The 21,798-nt window shown below is 31.2% G+C and overlaps 1 protein-coding gene across 2 annotated transcripts in view; it reads left to right on the forward strand.

The window, feature by feature from the left end:
- Positions 1-21,798, forward strand: part of LOC107437851 (uncharacterized) — a 168,665-nt gene that overhangs the window by 17,053 nt on the left and 129,814 nt on the right. The window contains exon 1 of one of the 2 annotated variants that reach the window (XM_021146648.4): positions 3,347-3,464. The exons of the other annotated variant lie outside the window; for it this stretch is intronic. Within the exon in view, the coding sequence (XP_021002307.4) occupies positions 3,384-3,464 (81 nt within the window). The 5' untranslated portion in view covers positions 3,347-3,383. Of the gene's footprint in view, positions 1-3,346; positions 3,465-21,798 lie in introns of those variants that run through there. 2 annotated transcript variants of the gene reach the window in all.

The raw sequence follows: 21,798 nt of genomic DNA on the forward strand, positions 1-21,798 counted from the left end.
AATCCTTCTTTTTTTTTCTTCTTTTCTTGGTGCCTTTATCCTTATATATAAGGATAATAAAAACACAAAGAAAACAAGAAAAGAAAAAAAGAAGATTTTAAATAAAAGAGCAAATAAAAATAACACCTCTGTCTTAACTTTTTTTGGAGCTCCTTATACTATTGTATTTTTATATTTTGCTTTGGCTATATAAACACAATATTAGAAAGCTTTGTTTTCGTGAATATCATTACTGTTTACCAAATAAGTGTGAGGTGATTATAGCTGAACGAGATTATATATTTTCGTTATTAATTTTCTTAATTTGTAATTTTTTTTTAATTTTTAATAAATTTCACATTTTTCTTCATTTCTTATTCTTTTATTTAAAATCCGTTTTTCGCTTATGGTTTTCCTTGTTTTGTTTATTATTGTTGAAAATATAAACCTTTATTGAAGAAATGAAGAAGAGAAAATAAGTTGCTTTCATATCTTGCGTTTTATTTATTTCCCTTGGATAGTCAGTGTGGAAAAATTCCTTAAAAACAATTTAAACACGTTTTAGCGTGTCGTAAGACACTGTCAAAATAAACATGGATGTAGACTACTTCTTTAAAGCTATGGCTTACGATTCAAGATGCTTTGGTCTACGTAAAACTGCGGGTCTATGAGCAGAAAAATTTAGTCGATTATAGATTTTGATGAATTCAGCGATAAAGAATGCAGCTTATTATTATTATTAATATTTAAAAAAATATTATTGAATTTCTATTGATTATTTAACTTTTTTTTAACTAAATCGTACAGTTAAAATAAATATAATTTTTAATTTTGAAATAGCGAAAATATATCTAGTTTCTTATTTAACTAGTGCAATTGGGAAACCATAATGTTAAACAATAACTAATAAAATTATCTTGCTATTGAATGAACCAATGGTTGCAAGATCACATGATTCATTTCTAAATTTCATCAATATATTTCTTCATATTCGCATTCCATGTCCATGTTTTTAGTTTGAAGGTAGGCTTAAACAGAAAACGACATTTAACAGCTGTAAACAGCGCGCTTGTAGCTTGTAGGGTAAATAATGCCAACAGAACGCAAAGATACGTAGCATCTAAAATAAACACGAGCATGCGTAGTTGCCTCAATCTTACGTACGTAAGCTAATATAAATTTGCGAATTCTCCCTATTATTTTATAGTGAAATATTAATTTGAGACAGAGCTTCTGAAAATAAATTGAACTGGTTTTGAATCTAAAAAACTCATATGCTTACACATTTCGCTTGTACAGAGCTCAAAACTTATTTTAACAATTACGTAGACATTAATATAGTGATTTAAAGCTACAGAAATGATTCGTCGATGTCTTCTTAACTATGAATAATTCCTTACATATGCGTATGATAACGATTTGCATTGAATACATTTTTAATTTTTCTAATGTCCCCAACTATTTAACTCATTTAGCAAAGTAATTTTTGTAATGACATTGCCTTAATGTTGTCGCCTAATAAAAAAAGACAGTAGTTATTTGTACATTAGATGACGTCACAGATGAACTCGTGACTTTGATATCAAACCGACTCGTGCTACCACCATTAATAACCCTTGTTAATGTAGTCTGCAGACAAATTCCTTGCAATAAAGCTTCGCATTCATTAGCCACGTTTGTAAGTTATAATTTAAACTTAAATATAAGGTAGAATTTTTTTTTATTTGTTAAATCTTCTTTTTTCTGCGCAGCACAAAGATTCTCAGAAAATTAAATATGTTGTAAAGGGTTTGTCAGGACCTTTAGGAATATAAATTTAGCGCGGCTGACAAAAGCAAGAAAAATAATGAAATAGCATGCAACGAAAATACTGAAGACGTGAAATATATATATATATATATATATATATATATATATATATATATATATATATATATATATATATATATATATATATATATATATATATATATATATATATATATATATATATATATATATATATATATATATTGTGTCATTTGTTAGCAACTGTAATGTGTTATGTTCCAGCTAAACGATGTTAAGGTGCATTTAAACTTGTTTGCATATTATTCAACTTAGCATCGTATTATGGTATCAACAGATTTGTACGATATACAAATCTGTTCAAAGTGTTTTAATATTTTTAACTACATGGAATTTTTATTGCCTCCTGACTGCCTGAATAATAAAATACGTCATCATTAGAATGTTTTTAAAAACCGTTAACTTCGTTTTTGAATCTAAACTCGGCTGAGATGTTGTAACCTTGAAATTCGTAAAAGATGCGAGAAAATCTATAAAAAATTATCTTAAAAATAATGAAATTTTTTTTCTTGAAAACATGGTTTATATTAGTTTTTTTTTTAATAAAATATAAATTATGAATCATGACTTGTATTTATATAACTAATAAAAAATTAAGTAATTAAAATAAATACTTAATTTATGATATAAGTAAAATGTAAATAAATACCTGATAAAAATCGAAACAAATTTATCAACTTTAAATCACGATGTCCAAAAACATCAAAATTGCATTGTAATGTTTTTTAATATTCTTCAAATGCTTTTTTCTTTCACTAACAAATTTGCGCTTAAATCGAAAATTTTCATTCGAAATTCACAAAAAATTATTAAAGGAATAAAAAATCTAGACGTATCCCTGCACGCAGCAAATAATTTAGGTGAAATTAGTGTAATGTTTGGCAATAATATTACTGATGGAAAAAAAAGTGAAAGAAAATTTTGGTAAATAAAATCAAAATATACGATATTTAAACCATTTATTTTTCCATTCATACGGTAACGGTTAGCCGGAAATCGTGGTTTTCAAAATTATAGTTCTTATTATTACCACACATTTAGTAAAAAATACAAAAATAAAAGTCAATTGAACCGAATAAATAGTTTTTATACCATGCTCCAAGGTATCATGATATAATTATCACATTTTACCTCATTTGGTGATTTTTTCTTCACCAAAATCATAATCAAAACGCTTCGGTAAAAATTACCAACTTTTTGGTTGCTCCCGTAGAGCCAGGAATACTGTAAATTTTACCATATTCTCGTTGTTCTGACTAAACTTTTTTATTCAGTATATAATGAAAAAAACAACCTAATATGCGAAAAATGCATTTTTTCTTCAACATCGTAGCCCTGCTCATAAATGTGCTAACGACACTATATAATTTGTCCCTCTCTCTCTATTTAAGTGTGCTAATTGTTTTCGCCGAAGACCTTCGACAGTCCGGCACTTTCTGTCAATTGTCGGTAGCACACTCCTCTAATTAAACGTTACACCTCGTTAACAAAAACGAACACTAAATTGATGTTTTTCTGTGCATTCATGAGATCCTCTAACACTTCGACTGTTCGTAATGTCGGAGCAAGATTTTAAGATGCGTTCGGTATATCAAAAAACAACATTGAAAGCAAATATCCGGCAGTTCAGGAAAAAGGTGAGTTTATTTTAAATTTTAATTGGAACTATTCTCGAAAGTTCTGTCTGTTTTAAGATAAATTTACTTTCTAGTTAGTAAGTATGCACCTTTAGAGTGATTAAATAATTATAGAGTGATTATATTCAATTATAGTGTGATTAAAAAAATATTTCTTGTCAAAAATAAATGTCTTCTGATATAAAAAAAAATTCTAATAAATAAATCAATAGTGCTTCGAGTAAAATTTTTATTTGAACCTGGTATTTAAGCGTATACTTTGTAATGCTACGCTATAAATGCGCTACGCTTTAAGATTTCAAAATTCAATTTTTAATTAAAATTTCACTGACTTAAATACGGAATTGAATTAGATTGGTTACAAAGCTTAACGACTTAAGACCCGAAACCGATTAAACCTTACAAGCTTCTTTAAACCTTTTATTTACGCATACTTAGTAACGTAAATGCGTCATGACTTCAAAATTCAAGTTTTTGTAAAACTTTCGCTGTCTTAAATTCAGAATTTGATTGAATATGTTGTAAAGTTGAACGACGCATGTTCCGGAACTGATTAAACCTCACAAATATTTTAAACCTGTTATTTATGTATATTTTGTAACGTTAATGCTTCACCATTTAAGACTTCGAAATTAATTTCTTTGTTAAAATTTCGCGGATTTAAGTTTAGAGTAGGATTGAATTAATTGTAAAGTTTGACGAATCAAGACCTGGAGTTGATTAAACCTCACAAATATTCCATACAAGTGAAAAAAATTTATGTTGTTACTAAATCCGCTGAAAAATAAAGTAGGAAACATCACTGGGGGATGCTTAGGAGGGATTTTCGCGAAATAAGGGAAACTCAATTGGAATTTGATAATAAATCTTTAATTTGTAAATATTTTAGTTTTCTAAATCAGTTATAATTTTGCTTTCATTATTGACAGTGATTGAGTTGTAAAGATTTAACAAAAATTATTCTTATCACTTAACGCAAAAAATACACTTTTTAATTTTTATAATTTTGGTATTTAACATAATTTTCACTATCTCTGAAATCAATCACTTTTTTTTTTAAATTCTCTGCTCTTTAACACATTGAATGCCACGCTAATTTTACATGACTTGCCCGTCTGGCCAATCGGTAAATAACTACAAACTAAATTTGCAAATTTGACGGATTTTGCTAGTTTTTTAAAAGGTTTAGCATCATGACATATCTGAAAAAAGTAGTGAATTATATAAGCCTACGAATTGTTTAGAAATAGTGGTGCATTAAAAATCTAATAAATTGAATTTATTAAACCAATAATCACAATTAATAAAGTACCACTTTAAAATATTTATTCGCTGTCCGGAGCAAGTTGGCATCTCTGTGCATATAAATAAAACTATTTTTGTGTGTTCTATATTGCATTAATTTCTTCAAACCATTTTAGTACCGATAATAATGTTAAAAAAAATTTAAAATTTGCTCGAATTATGTGTTTCTAATAATCTTGGCTTCGCCGGTCACCGGTGACCCCCGTGGCATTCAACGTGTTAAAAAGCCATAACATTTACTTTTTCGTATAAAAACTCTCAGGAAATTGTTGATGTCCAAAAAATTTAGGTTTGCAGCTAATGAAATGCAATGCATTTTTAAGAAATTAATTTCTAAAATGTTAGCAGTTTTTTGATCAACTCATACATTTATATATCACTTTCAATTATTTTGATACTTCAATTTGATTTTTGACATATTTCAATTATTTTGATTTTGACAGCAACTTTCAGTAAAAAGTTGGCCTCGTTTTACATAACGATTCTGTTGCAAAATATAATGTGCTAGGTTTAGAATGTTCATTTAAATAAATTACGCTTTTTCCATAAAACAAGAAATTTCCTTCCATTTCCAGACGAATTTACAACTCCAGAGTCATTATATTAACGCTAAAGCTCAAAAGCCGTTAATGTGCATCTTAACTACCTAATCTTTAATTTAACTAGGATGATTTGTTAAAATGCAGAATAAAAAATATGTTAATTTAAGCTCACAGAAACGTCTTCCGCAAGTTACCTAAGTAATATGCACAGTAACTATGCACTTAAACTAAGTAACCTAATCTTCAGATTAACTAGGGTGATTTGTTGAAATGCAGGATAAAAAATATGTTAATTTAAGCTCACAGAAACGTTTTCCGCGATTTACCTAAGTAATATGCACATTAACTATGCACTTAAACTAAGTAACCTAATCTTCAGATTAACTAGGGTGATTTGTTGAAATGCAGGATAAAAAATATGTTAATTTAAGCTCACAGAAACGTTTTCCGCGATTTACCAAAGTAATACACACATTAACTATGCACTTAAACTAAGTAACCTAGTCTTCAGATTAACTAGGGTGATTTGTTGAAATGCAGGATAAAAAAATATGTTAATTTAAGCTCACAGAAACGTTTTCCGCAATTTACCTAAGCAATATGCACATTAACTATGCACATAAACTAAGTAACCTAATCTTCAGATTAACTAGGGTGATTTGTTGAAATGCAGGATAAAAAATATGTTAATTTAAGCTCACAGAAACGTTTTTCGCGATTTACCAAAGTAATACACACATTAACTATGCACTTAAACTAAGTAACCTAGTCTTCAGATTAACTAGGGTGATTTGTTGAAATGCAGGATAAAAAATATGTTAATTTAAGCTCACAGAAACGTTTTCCGCAATTTACCTAAGCAATATGCACATTAACTATGCACATAAACTAAGTAACCTAATCTTCAGATTAACTAGGGTGATTTGTTGAAATGCAGGATAAAAAATATGTTAATTTAAGCTCACAGAAACGTTTTCCGCAATTCACCCTAAGCAATATGCACATCAATATGCACATAAACTAAGCAATATGCACAGGTGTAATGTTTCTGAAAAATATCTTACTTTCACTTTAACGAGTGCCTAATAGGTAATGTTTTCCGCAATTTCCCTAGGTAATATGGGCACTAACGGTGTTCATATTGTTAAAGTTAAAATGTTTATTGCTCTCAATTTATTAACTAATTTGTTGATTGTTTTGATTCGATTCTTTAGATACGAAAAATAAATAAATGACATCATGTTAATATCCTTAATTGTAATAATATTTTATGCCGTTTGAATTTGTTTGTTTTTTACTTTTTAAAATGAGTGATTCTATCAACTAATGAGTTAATTTTCTGTTAGTAGCTTGATTTTTTAGTCAGCGAAAAATAAATAAAAATAAATATGTTGGTTCAAGCGCACAGATACTTTGCTGTTGTTCCAACAAGATGTCTTATTTTCACTTTAACGAGTGCCTAATAGATAATGTGCAGAATAGTTTGCAGATTACCTAGGTAATTTGAGACATGAAGCAATTTGAATCATTTTAAGGGATTGTAGTACTTAATCTGCATACTAGCTAGGAAATCTTCAGAATAACTAATTTTTCTACTTCAGAGGCAGACCCATTTTAATTTTATTTTTAAAAAAAATGTAAATTAGTGGCGCGAGTTCTTGAGAAATTTTTATGAGATTTTATGGCTTTCTTCTCCAAGTAACGCAAATGCGGGTTAGTTCCATCAAAAAGTCCTCCACGAAGGCAAATCTCTCCCAATACTTGATCCAGGAGTTCTCTTGTCTTCTGGATTGGGTTCTAATTTACAAGGCTACGGAGTTGAACATTAGTAGTCGTAAAGCTAAAATTGGGTTTGCTGTTCAACGACGGTTATAAAATAAAATATTTAATAGACCTTTCGCTGACAGTAAAAGCACAAAAAGTCAACTAGCTAGAACTCTTTATGTTTTTTTTTAAAAACTATTTAAATGAGTTTGGTATTTATAAGAAGGGGGCGTAGAAATTAACCCTGCTAACCCTCATCTACCAAAAGGTACCTCAATATTGAATCGAGTTAGCAAGTCTTATATACTAGTGATTTGGTATTTAATATTAGTAGTGGTAGTTACGCCACAATATTCCCAAACCAGAATTTTATCAGAGATAGAATTCGATAAACGGATATCACAAGTTGCCGTATTTTGCGAAAGACCGGGAGAGCTGTATTTAAGTTTCCCAGATTTTGAAAGTTTGTTGTGAGAGCTGTGTTAAGTTCACCGAGTTCTGAGCGTTTTTCGCTAGAGCTGTATTAAGTTCACGGTTGTGTGTGTGGTCTCTCCTATGTTGCTAATAGCAGTTGAATCGACTTAGATAGTCTTATATTCTAGTGAATTGATATATTGATACTTAATAATTGTAGTGGCAGTTGCGCCACAATATATTGTAAAAAATTTGATAAGAGAGGAATTAAGTGTCAATCATTTTGCTATAGCATTAAATATAAAAACAATATTTTTTAGAAAATGCAGATGAGTTGGCACTTATGTAACTGAGAATTATTTAATTCGTAACAGTGAATTACCAAATTGGTAACTATGAATTACGAAATTGGTTACAATGAATTACCAAGCTGTTAACTACGTACTATTACCTAACAAATTACTGAATTGTTAACAAGTAAATACTAAAGCGATAACAACTAATTAAAATTTCCAAACTAGTAACAACGTATCTCCAAATTAATATTAATATTATAATTGAAACAAAATTTGATTAAAAAAAATTACATTAAGGAACAAAATTAATTTCAAAAGCAAATAAAAGTTGCACAGAATGTCTAATCAGCGTTCCATTGAAAGAAGAATAACTTAATTGGTAACAGTGAATAACCAGATAGGAAATAATAAATTACCAAATCGGTAGTAAATGAAATTCTATAAGACCGGACGACTGAATTGATCTCGATGTTTTTACAAAATTGATAACAACAAGTTATCAAGCTTGGAACTATGGAATACCAAATGGGTAGCTACCTATTACTGAACTGATAACAAAGTTTCACCAAATTGGTAACAGTGAACTACCGAATTGGAAATAATGAATCACCAAATCGGTAGTAAATGAAATAAGATAAGACCAAACGACTGAATAGACCTCGATATTTTTACAAAATTGATAACAAGTTACCAAACTTGCAACTATGGATTATGTACCAAATGGGTAGCTACCCATTACTGACTTGATAACAGAGTTTTATCAAAATTGGTAACAGCGAATTGGCAGATTTCGATGCTGAATTCATGCAAGCCTAATACAGAGAAGACAAATGAGAGCGAAAGAAATGTGAAAAGCGTGACATCTGGAGATATGACGAAAAGTGGGGAGTGTGTTGCCTCGTGTCTTCTCAAAACTTTTCATTAGCTAGGGGAAAAAAAAGGGTGAATCTGTCTCCTGACTGGCGACACGTCACTTAAGTTATCCTTTAAGAAATTACTTGCCCTTTAACCGCTAAAGTCTATGTTTACCTGAAGCAAACCCCCCTTCCATTTTTTTTATTCCTTCAATTTACTCTTCTTTTTACTTTCTCACGTGCCTCTTTTCTTTTTTTAAAATTTTTTTTTCTTGTTTCGGTTCTTCTTCCTGGAGTATTTTTTGCCCAACAAAAAGAAGAATTTCCTGTTGATTGAGGAATTCATTGATTTTAATTATTCTTTCCATCTTCCTCTTTTGTGGTTTGGTGAATTTTAACATCCCTTGAAATAGCAAAATATTTTTTTTCTATTTAAATATAAAATTTCATTTTTTAAAAAATTTTGTTATTAGCTCGTTTTTGTAAGAAGGCGGGTGGCATCTTGTAATTAAAATTCCGACTATATGGAGCACTCAAATCTCAAGTAGAGTTCTATTCATGACGAGGGCGTTCACTTCTCAATGAGTAAACCACAGGTTCGAATCCCAGCGATGACTGATTCATACGAATTCTGCTCCCTGTGTACATAAGCCACTGCGCTGACGTATATCCTCAGTGATAAACGGATCATGGGTTAGAATTTCCTTGCCGTCAGGTTAACCATGGTAATTTACAGTGATTTTCCTCTCCATGTAACGCAAATGACCCCTGTGAAAAATTTTGACCTCTTTCCGACTAGAAACAACTGTCTTATTTTAACTGGATCTCTATCATGGATGACCATGCAAGTTTTAATCGTATCCTGGACTTTATAAGCAAAAGCAATGAAATCATATGAGAGATACAATGCGCATCAGATCGTATCCTGATTTCTATCACTTTTCGAATAACTTCAGCTTTCATGTTCCGACCAATCACTGTGCTGGTTGTCTATACAAGTTTTAATCGCTTATAACCGTTGCAAGCAAAACTTGTTACCATTATATTGATAACATTAATTTATCAAAAGCAAAATTTCACAAATTTATTAAATAGGATACAATAGACAATTACCTAAAATGCCCCAGCGATGAAACGAAAATAAACTGGAATTAAGCTCTCGAAAAGACGAATTTAAATAAGTTGAAAATGGATAAAAATGCGATATATAATTTTTTTTAGAAAGGTTTTTATTTGTAGAACTTTAATATATCCATTTATGTACTTTCATTTGTGCTTTATGCGCGTTATTTTTTTTGCTTTAGTCTACATACCACAAAGCTTTTGCTTGAAATGATATTATGTTGACTTCTTTAATTAAAATAATATTTTAAACCGATTGATCCTTTGTATGACAATTTTTAAAGTGATTGATGATTGCTTCTATCTTCTAATGTGTTCATTGATAGCAACTCGATATTTTATACATCGAAAATCAATGACATTATGCTAATTTAAGCTTGCAGAAACATTGCTGTTGTTCCAGCAAAGACCTTATTTTCACTTTAACGAGACCTTAATAAGTAATGTGCAGATTATCTGATTAATTTGCAGATGACCTAGATTTCACTTTGACGAGACCTTAAGAAGTTAGGTGCAGATTATCTAATTAGTTTGCAGATGATCCAGATTTCACTTTGACGAGAGCTTAATAAGTTAGGTGCGGATTATCTGATTAGTTTGCAGATGCCCTAGATTTCACTTTGACGAGAGCTTAATAAGTTAGGTGCGGATTATCTGATTAGTTTGCAGATGCCCTAGATTTCACTTTGACGAGAGCTTAATAAGTTAGGTGCGGATTATCTGATTAGTTTGCAGATGCCCTAGATTTCACTTTGACGAGAGCTTAATAAGTTAGGTGCGGATTATCTGATTAGTTTGCAGATGCCCTAGATTTCACTTTGACGAGAGCTTAATAAGTTAGGTGCGGATTATCTGATTAGTTTGCAGATGCCCTAGATTTCACTTTGACGAGAGCTTAATAAGTTAGGTGTGGATTATCTGATTAGTTTGCAGATGCCCTAGATTTCACTTTGACGAGAGCTTAATAAGTTAGGTGCGGATTATCTGATTAGTTTGCAGATGCCCTAGATTTCACTTTGACGAGAGCTTAATAAGTTAGGTGCGGATTATCTGATTAGTTTGCAGATGACCTAGATTTCACTTTGACGAGAGCTTAATAAGTTAGGTGCGGATTATCTGATTAGTTTGCAGATGACCTAGATTTCACTTTGACGAGAGCTTAATAAGTTAGGTGCGGATTATCTAACTAGTTTGCAGATTACCACGATTTCACTTTAACGAGACCTTAATAGGTTAGGTGCAGATTATCTAATTAGAGTTTGAAGATGACCTATATAATTTGACAATTGAAGCGATTATTGTACTTCAAAGAACACCTAGATTATTCTGCAAATTAGCCGGATTATCTGTAGAGTAAATGATTGCTACTCTTAGGCGGACGCCATACCGCAGAAGAAAATTTTCCTGGCAAATTCTCTTTCTCCTTCATTACTGACTTAAAATTTAAAGTGTAGAAAAAGTGAGTTCAGACAAACCTAGAGTGAGCCATGAAGTTTCAAATACTGAAAAGAAATTTCCAAAATATGCAAATGAAAATAAATTACGAGATGATAACTTCGGATCACGCAACGGAGAAGTTCTCTTCTAATAATTTGTTTGCATTTTAATATTTTGAAGTATTTTTTTTTTCAGCAATTGAAACTTCATGACTGGATTCTAGGTTTTCCTAAACTTACTTTTTCTTTCTTTTAAATTTTAAATCAGTAATAAAGGAGAAAGAGAATTGGCAACGAAAATTTTCTTCCGCGGTATGGCGTCCTCTTGAGCATGTTACATGCATGTCAAAAATACAAAAAAATAATCGACCTTTTACTGGAATATTTAACTTCTTAGACATGTCTAAAACAAGTCGTTTTCTGCCTTACGAAGAAGAGAAACTAATTTGAATGCGAAATAGTTGGAAGTAGGCGATTGGAGCTAGCAGGAGTGGAATTTCCCGAAGGAGAAAAAAAGTAAATAAATAACTATTTAAAAGTGCATTAGCTTCGCATAACAATCTTATTACACTAAAGAGAAGAAGGAAAAAAAAAGTCTCTTGCAAAGAAAGGAGAGTACTCCAAGGACGCAATGAAGTATCCATTAGTTCTAGATCAATCGAATCAAATCTACCAGAAATATATCCCGGGAGCGTTCTCTGTCAGCTGATGCTTCAAGAGTTGTGCAAACACAGTGACAAATGGACTTCTTAACTCCCTAATTAAAAGTACCGCATTTTTGGCTGCCAAGAATTCCTCTCCTACCACCTCTCTTCACTTCGCTTTATTTTTTTTATTCTTCTTTTTCGCAATTCTTACTGAGAAAAATCTTGTTGATTCAACAGAGCCTGATCGGTGTTAGTGGATGTCATGGAAGAAGTTTAAAAAGTGGAAAGGAATAAAAAAAGAAGGGAAAATGGCGGATGGATAGTGTTCTGAATTTGTCGGAGACAGAGTCGGGGACTACTTTTCATTTTGTCGACTGAATGTATGTGACTGTCGATCCGTCATCCCTAGTTTCATTTCTTTGTGTCGGTGTTGTGATCTTTGGCACTGCGAACAGCTTCTGGCTTGTTTTACATCTCTTGCACGTCAGAGAATTTATTTCTTCAGGATATCAAGCCTGGAACACTTTATTTGTGACCAAGTTATCGGAAAACGTATTTTAATTATAAATAATCCGAAAAAATAATTACTTTACACTGTTTAGTGTCTTGCGAAACAGTTATTGAACTTTCAGTTGGTCATAAAATTGAAAATAACCAAAACCCGATATGAATTTATCCTTCCTAGTAAAATTTCTTTGACTTTCAAAAAGCTTTTATTTTGTTTGCATATAGGCAATGCAAGTACCCAATTTCGGTAATTCACAGAAACGTAAATGACCGAAATTGGGTACTAACTCTCATATCCACACGTGACCTATGACGTCAGGGCCAGCTAATCATTATCAGCAAAATGGCTCATTAAAGTTGACCAAGTTTTTCTACATAAGTTAGAATGTTAATTAACGATAAGTTGATTAAATACAGAGCCGTATCGCACATCGAATTTGTTGAAACATAATTCTTTCTCGACCACTTCTTTTATTTAACTTAGATTTATTATTTGTTTGTGTATTTTATTGTAACTGTGATATATTTTTGTTTTGTGTACCTGGCAACATCGATGCATAATTAGTTTGTTTATGTTCCACATGGCTTCGAGCAACACCTCCTAGAAAAGAGCAGGCCTCAGCACGGGTTACCATAAATATCCTTTAGTAGTCCAACCGTAATGACATATTTCGTATTTTCAACCACTGCGCAGCTTAGTACCCCGAACGTAATGACATCTTTCTTATTTTTCATCTACTGCGCAGTTAACTTCGTCACATCGGATTGCTAAATTGATCCGTGCTAAGGCCTTCAGACTTCTAGGAGTGGTTGCTTCGAGCCTGTCTTTGTGTTAAGTCTCTGTGAAATGATATAGTGAAAGAATTGAAATCTTTGAGAAAGAATATTTGTGAAAGAAGTTAGAATGGTACTTAAAAGAATTGATACTTGACAGGTTTAACTTACTCGAAATAGAATGGAAAGAACAGTTGCTGACGTAAACAAATGACACGCTTTAACAACCAATCAGGATCGAGATACCCATTCAACGTCACTTGCCGGTATTCCAGACTGTTAGGTCAAATTTTTTCTATCTTCACCCAGCGCCATCTATGCTAATTCTGAAAATGGCACAGAACGTTAATAAGAAAAACTACAGTTTTGTTGTTGTTACTAATTCCCATCTGGTCTGAGGTCTGAAAATGAAAAGCGTTTTTGGCTTTTTTTTTATTTATTTATTATTATTTAAAAAAAAATTTTCAACACTGCATTATCAGAGCCTATGAAAATTTGCTGAAATCGAAAATTATTTATTGATTTTGATAATTTTTTATGTAGGTATAGCAATTTCGCCAAATGGGCAATTTAATAATTTTTAAAATATTTACGTTATTCGTCCGTTTTACAGATAATTCTATGCGGTAAGACATCCAATATAATTTAAAGTTACTTTATTTCAAGTGCAACACATCTAAACTCTTAATTTTTCTTGACGAAAAAACTACGAGAAATACAATTATGTGAAGAAAAAAAGGTAAAATTGGAAAGATTTTTTATTTGTTTCTGGTATCAGTGGAAAAATGGACGGAACTTTTTTCTCTCTGTCTACAATAGTTTTTTATGTTTGCAAAGCAAACATTAAACAAAAAATCAACATTCAAAGTCACCAAATGGCATAAAAAATTTTTGTACTTTATTTTTTTGGTCATTTTATATAACTGTTTTGAGTATTTTCATATAGTGACAATTCTATTTGCTGTTGTAATTTCTCGTTATAACAGACTTTTGCTATTAAATTTTCAAACGAAACTGGAAACTGGTCACGAAATTGGAAACTCCATAGCAGATTTTTCTTCTTCTCTTCTTTGGTGTGAACTCTGACTTTCAAAAAACTTATAGATTATTTTAAGTTTTTTGAAGGTCAGAGAACTCATTATTTTCTCATCTAGGATTTTTTATTTAAAAACAAATTTAAGGAAACTTTGATTTATTGAAAAATATCGTAATAAAGTTTACACTGATCAGAGATCCCACGAAATAATTTTGATGTTACATTTCACAGACAGTTTTTAGCTTGTTTCACGTTTTTTGAAGATCAGAGAACTTATTACTTTCACGTCTAGGACACTTTATTTGCATCAAATTTAAGGAAAATGTATTTTAATCAAAACTATCGTCAAAAGGCTCACACTGATTAGTATGTCCATGAAGTAGTTTATTTGCATGTTTCACAAAGAGTTTTTGGTTTTTTTTTTTTTTTTACTTCTGAATGTCAGTTAATTTATTTTTAGGGGGCTAAGCCCCCTGTTCACCCAATGATTGCTTCACAGTAATTGCTGTTTCTTGGCGTAAAACAGTTGAAACTTTGTTGAATGGTTGAAACATCACTTTGTGCATGAAGCTCAAAGTCGAGTTCTAAATTATTTAATGAATCTCTTTAACCGTCATTCATAATAGTATATTAATGTAATTTGCAACAAAAAATAATAATTGTATAACGGTTAATAAGATCAGACAATGTAACGTAGAATTACTTATTCTGATAAAAATAATAATAAAAACAATCCTTCTAAACTCATAATTTAGAAAACAAACCAAAATCAAAAACGAAATAATAACAGTACTAACTATTTATAGGAGAACAACACCCTTATGGCTTATATCAATTTTATGCTGATGACAACCAAACCATTATGGGTAAACTGGATCCTACTATGTGATTTCTGGGGCAATAAAAATGCACCGACAACAATGGAAAACTATGACATTAGATTTTTACACATTGTAAGATACGCTTTATTCAGAACTTTATTTAGGGGAAAATATATTCTTATTATAAACATCGTAAAAACAATTTATATATATTTTTAATGCATTACAAAATAGTTTCGATTGATTTAAGTGATCTCGAAACGAAAAATTATAAAATTATCATCTTCAGATTCTGAGCTAGCCTGTATTTCGATTGGATAAATTAGACGATATATCATATAAATATAGAATATTTGTTATATCAGGTATTATATTTGTAGATTATAATAATTAGATCAAATTATTAGATGCACTGTAGTTTTTTAATAATTACTTGTTTTGCACGAGTTTACACGCAATACTTTTATATTTAAACAGACATGTAATGTTTTTCATCCGAGTAAAAGCAATACAACTGCATAGTATATCCATCTGATAATTCCTTGTCAGCAAAAATAATCAAATCAAAAGATCTCCTTTCAATACTTATAAAAAGACGCACCACCCCCAGAGTCTTTGCTTTGACTTTCGATGTAGTAATATAATTTTAAATTAAATTCAAACAAAAGATGCAACTCTGAAACAAAAAAAATAATTATAAAGTTTTGAGTGAAATATTCTCAGAATTCCTTCTGAGGCCAAAATTCTGAACCGATTTGTAGACATTGTTTTTTTTTCAACCAATTTTTTTTTTTAAAATTTCACACTTTTTATGAGTTATAATTTTTATAAGTATTTTTTTTTCCAAATTTTTGCTGCATTTTTCACTTTTTTTGCTTTTTTAAAAATTTTGAAAATAAGGAAATTTTAACATCTAGCGTAAGCACTGCTCATACTCATTGGTCAATCTCAAATCTCCTACCCACGGTTATATATATGCTTGCGTACTATTTAAATGCTCCTTTACTATGAATGATTTTTGACGTAACAAGTAAATAAAGGACGAGGGAAAAAATCATGCAAATCAGTGAATCGGTTAATCAGTATATCGGTGAATCAGTGTATCGGTGAATTAAACGTCAATAAGAATCAGTGAATCTGCAAATTAATGAAGGACTGAATTAATCCCTAACAAATTTAAAGACTTATAATTTGTAAAACGACAGTTGATAGCGACAGGTTAAAATACATAAGAATCAGTGAATCTGCGAATTAATGTTTAACCGAATCAATCACCAATAAATTGAAAGATTTATAATCTGTAAAATGGCAGTTGATAGCGACAATTTAAAATACATAAGAATCAGTGAATCTGCGAATTTATGTTTAACCGAATCAATCACCAATAAATTTAAAGACTTATAATTTGTAAAATGGCAGTTGATAGCGACAATTTAAAATACATAAGAATCAGTGAATCTGCGAATTTATGTTTAACCGAATCAATCACCAAAAAATTGAAAGATTTATAATTTGTAAAACGGCAGTTGATAGCGACAATTTAAAAAAAGTTTTACTCCGATGTAACCTTTAACCCTCTGACGTAGACAGGACTCCGTTGTCCTTTTTATGTATATTTTTTGGCTCCCTAATTACTATGAAAAATATATTTTGATATTTTTTAATAATAAAAAATAGCCTAACAGTTAACTAAAAAGAATTCTTAGATTATCAGGATTGTATTTGTACAAATATATAAAATCCAAAGAACATATATAGAATTTATTATCCATATATAGAATTTCTTTTTTTTTTTCATATTTAAAAATTTATCAATAATTGATTTAGTAAATTGAAGAAACTGCAATGAGGAATAACTGTTTCTCTGGAATTTAAATAACTGCAAATGGGGGCAAATTATTGTTTGGAAGATTTCACCTCGAAGGTAGAAAAAGACACCGCTGTTTCATGCTGTATTTCATAATCGTAAATTATTAAAATATTAAATAAAATATTTGTCACTTATTTTGTTTTAAATTAATACAAAATAATAAAAAATTTATGAAAAAAATGTTTAGTAAACATTCTGCGTCAAAGAGTTAAAGTTGTGAACTGTTAATCTGTGAAAATTCTTTATGTTCTTTTAAATAATGAATCTGAAGCAATAGCCGAATCCCACAAATACATTTTCCAATTACGAGGTCTTGAAGAGAGACAGGCGACAATTTCTCGACGCAAAAGTCGCCTTAAATCAAGTGTAAATTGGCGTAAGATCACACTGAATCCTAAAACGAACATTACAATTACCTTGTATATACAAGACGCTACGCATTCCTGAGTTTGATAGTCACCGCCAAGGCGCCATAGTTGGCAAGACGTAAAAAGCAAACAATGTATAAAAAAAAATATTACTTTAATGCGTAACGTTGTTACCTTTAAGTGAGATAGTCACAGGAAACTAAAAAATGAGTCTAATTACGCGAAGATGTAGTGGATACAATGTAGTGGAGGCAGTTACGAGGGTGATGCATATGCTAGGGATGTAGAACAGACGTAGACGAAGTGCAATTCCTTCTATTTCCAAACCTCCCACAGAGAGGATTCCATCACCCCGAACTCACCCCTGCGACGAAGATACTTTATTTCGAAAGGAATCATTTCTTTTCCTCCTTTTTCGAATGTTTGCTTTTAGTTATCGTTTCTCTTTTTCACTCACTGTAGAAAATGTATATCCCGCAATGCAACGTCAATCAAAGAGGGGATGGAGTCCATTTAAAATTATTGGAAGAAATAATTTTATTTTATAACCGTCGTTGAACAGCCGACCCAATTTTTGGTATCACGACTACTAATGTTCAACTCCTTAACCTTGCAATTTTGAACCCAATCCAGAAGACAAGGAAACTTCTGTATCAAGTACTGGGAGAAATTTTGCCTTCATGGAGGACTTTTTAATGGAACTAACCCGCGTTTGCGTTTCACGGAGAGAAAAACTGCGAAACCCTCCTATGGTTAGCCGAAAGGCAAGGGAACTCTAACCCATGATCCGTTTACCACTGAGGATATTTCAAGTCAGCACACATGCAAGCCGGATGCAGAATTCGCATCGACCAGCCATCGCTGAGATTCGAACCCGGTTCATCTTATTGGAAGGCGAACGCTCTATCCCCTGAGCCATCGAGGGTAATGAGGAAATAATTAAGTGAATCGGGGTTTTAACATTTTTCTTAACTGCATTTTCAACTCGGAAAAGAAGAGAAGGGAAAACACTGAAGAAATAAAGAGTCCTTTAATAGTACACTATATCGCGGGAGAAACGTTTCATGTCAAATTCTCTTTCACCTACGTAAATAATTGAAAATTTAAAGTATAGAAAATATGTGAGTTGAAAAATAATGAACTTACAAATACTGTAATATTTTATTTATTTATTATTTTTTAAAATATCAAAATGCAAGTAAATTACCACGGGATTACGAAGTAGAGAAAAAAAAAATTCTGCAGTATCAAGGGCATGAGAAAAAACTTCACCCCGTCATATTGAAGAGAGCGAGTAAGAAAGGGTTAAATATTAATTAATCGAAAGCAAACTTTTATTTCATAACCGTCGTTGAACAACCGACCCAATTTTTAAGGGTTTGCGACTACAAATGTTCAACTCCGTAGCCTTGTCATTTTGAACCCAATCTAGAAGACAAGGCAACTGCAGAATTAAGTACTGGGAGAAATTTGCCTTCGTGGAGGATTTTTGATTAAACTAACAAGCATTTGAGTTACATGGAGAGGGGAACCACGAAAATCTCCCGCGGTCAGCTTGATGGCAAGGTACTCCAACCTATGATCCGTCCCACTGAGGATATTATACGTCAGAACTGCGGTCGGTTCGAGTCGGAGGCGGAGTACATATCGACCAGCCATCGCTGGGATTCGAACCCGGTTCACCTTATAGGAAGGTGAACGCTTTATCCCTTGCGCCACCACGGCTCGAAAACAGCATTTGAAAAATAGATCATATCTAATTATGGGCTGGGATAGCCTAGTTGATAGGGTGTTGGACTCATGTTCGTGAAAAGGAATCCCAAAGACCGAAGAATCGCAGAGTATTAAATGGTGACTGGTGCATGATAAATCAGGCAGAGTCGCATTAGACCTCCAAGTTCCCATAACAAATCAGTACTTTTAGGGGTACTGACCCAGGAGTTCCCTTGTTCTCTGGATTGATTTCAAAATTACAAGGCTACGGAATCGAACATTGGTAGTCGTCAGCTCAAATTTGGGTCACTTGTTCAACGGCGCTTATGAAAATAAAGTATAAATATCTAATTATGAGTAATTATGAAAAAAATTACTAATATTATTTTTAAAAAACCTAATAATAATAATAATAATAATTCATTTATTTATTGTTTGTTTGGTGTATGTACAGGGGAAGATTAATTTCATCCTTTAATAAGTGTCAGATTCTAAATTTACTTTTTCAGAGAATATACATTTGCCAGTAATACAAGCTTAACACACTATAAAATAGATGCTTTAACAGTTAGTAATAGGCAAACTATGTTCACACTATAAAATTAAGATCAACCGTTTCTGCATTAAAGAGAGGACATTATACAGGGAGAAACGTTTCATTCTGTTTCATAGGTAATTTAAATTATAGAAAAAAGTGAGTTTGATAAATCAGTTGCAATTTTAAAGTTTCAAATGATGAAAAAAAATTATCAGAATATAGAAAGGCAAAATTATTACGCAGGATTACGCAGATGAAAAGTAATCTTACCATAATTTATTTGCATTTTAATATCTTGAAAAAACATTTCAGCATTGGAAATTTCATAGTTAACCAGAACTATATCTTCTATGCATTAAATTTTAAATTACAAATGGATGTGAAACAAAATTTGCCACGAAGGGTTTCATCCGTGTTACAGTGTCCTCTAAAACTAAACTCAGTGGCGCAACAACCCATAGAGGGCCTACTGCTCCCATCTCAGTTTTCTTGGCCTTGGGCTCTGGGGTGCAGAAGCAGATGTGGTCAACCGAACGCAGAACCCCCAGTGTTTAATCCCAAGCACGCTTGGTACTCATTTTATCGTCCCTCTGAAGGGATGAAAGGTTGAGTCAACCTTGCCAGACCCGAGGATCGAACCCAGGACTTGTGGACTACCACTCACCCACCGGGAGTTATAGTGTCCTCCAAAGATCGAAGTGCGAAATTGAGATGTAAACTGAGAAAATTGCAAAACTGTAATTGTAGAATAAATTCGTAATATTTAAATTTTAAATATATTTTATTTAAAACTGTGTTTAGCAAAGCATTTGCTATTAAAATGAAGCAATTTCACGACAACTTTTTTTAGGTTTTGAACCCTTGTACGGACCTGAAAAAAACATAAGAACTATACTATGTATTTTCATTTTCTGAGAAGCTTTGATATTCCATTCTGGAATCCAATGTAACGCAAATTTAGTTAGTTACCCATCCTTTTTTTAATAATCCCTATAAACTATAAAGATATTTCACCGCATACTGTGAAAACCACCCTTGATATGCGTTTTTTGAATCCGTATCACAAATGTAAGCACAAAATTTTGCACACTGAGTTTCTGAAATCGGTATTTAATGGATGAAAACGCTGTAAAAAAATGTATGAAAAATTGAAGAACAGGAAGGCGAGAGTAATAAACAACAAGACAAGTTTGATTGTATGAGGAAACAGAGAGGAGTTCAAAATTGCAACTTCCAACTAAACCTATTTCGATGTTTATTATATCTGCCTACCTCTATTGTAATTTGTCAGATCTCTTTGGCATTTTTGCTTTTTCCTACCTTAAATGTTAATTTGAGACCCTCAGGTGTATCTTTTTCCGTTATCTTTTATTAATTAAATTTCAAAAAATGTATATTAAAGGCGGTCCTTACGGAACACCTACTTTCATGAATAATTACGGATATATTATTTTGATGTGAATTCCGGAAGCATTTATTATGGCACTACATCGTATATATTTTAAGAATTCTAAAAGCATTGACTGAGACTCTGTTCCGTTTTTTTTCTTCTTTTTTTAATGAATTTGAAATGCATTTAACTACGAATCTGCACAGCTAATTTTTTTTTATCTTCATAGAATATACGCATTGTGTATATTTTAATGAATTTGATAATCATTATTCAATTCTGACTCTGATTAGCATGCATTTTTAAATTAGCAATTCTTTACATTTTTTGAAGGTTTTTTTACCCATTTAATGCATTTCTAATAACTATAAGAAGAAAAAGTTGTTTGTATATATAAAAAGGCAAATATTTAAGGGGTCACAGCACTCTTGCAACATTTTTTTAAAAATAAAGGTATAATTCATTTTGTGGACGCTTTACATGCTCATTTAACATATAATCAATAATTTATCTTCAAAAAACAGTTAAACTGTTTAATTTTTTGAAAAATTTTTAAAAAATTTAAAAAATTCAATATTCTTAAATCCTTAAGGCTTTTTTATTTTAACATATTTTCAAAAAAAAATTTTCTTAGTGCTTATGATTACCATTTTAACAATTTTGTGCATTCATTTGTTGATAGATCAATTAGAAAATTTTTTAGAGATTATTTCGTAAAAAAGTAGAAAAAAAAGATAAAAAATTCCTGTTAGGTATATATAACATGCTGTAAAAATTGTAATACCTCATAAAATACTTATTCCATGCACAGTTTAAACAAGTGTATTATACTTAAGATAAAAAAGTTTACTTCAGAGCTTTATTTTAAATAGCGAAAATTCCTTACGGATTTAATGAAGATTAAAACACAAAATTATCAACTATGAGAAAAAGCACT

Source organism: Parasteatoda tepidariorum, chromosome 7 (genome assembly GCF_982258835.1).
Source record: "Parasteatoda tepidariorum strain Cologne lab strain chromosome 7, Ptep-v5.0, whole genome shotgun sequence".
Classification (NCBI taxonomy): domain Eukaryota; kingdom Metazoa; phylum Arthropoda; class Arachnida; order Araneae; family Theridiidae; genus Parasteatoda; species Parasteatoda tepidariorum.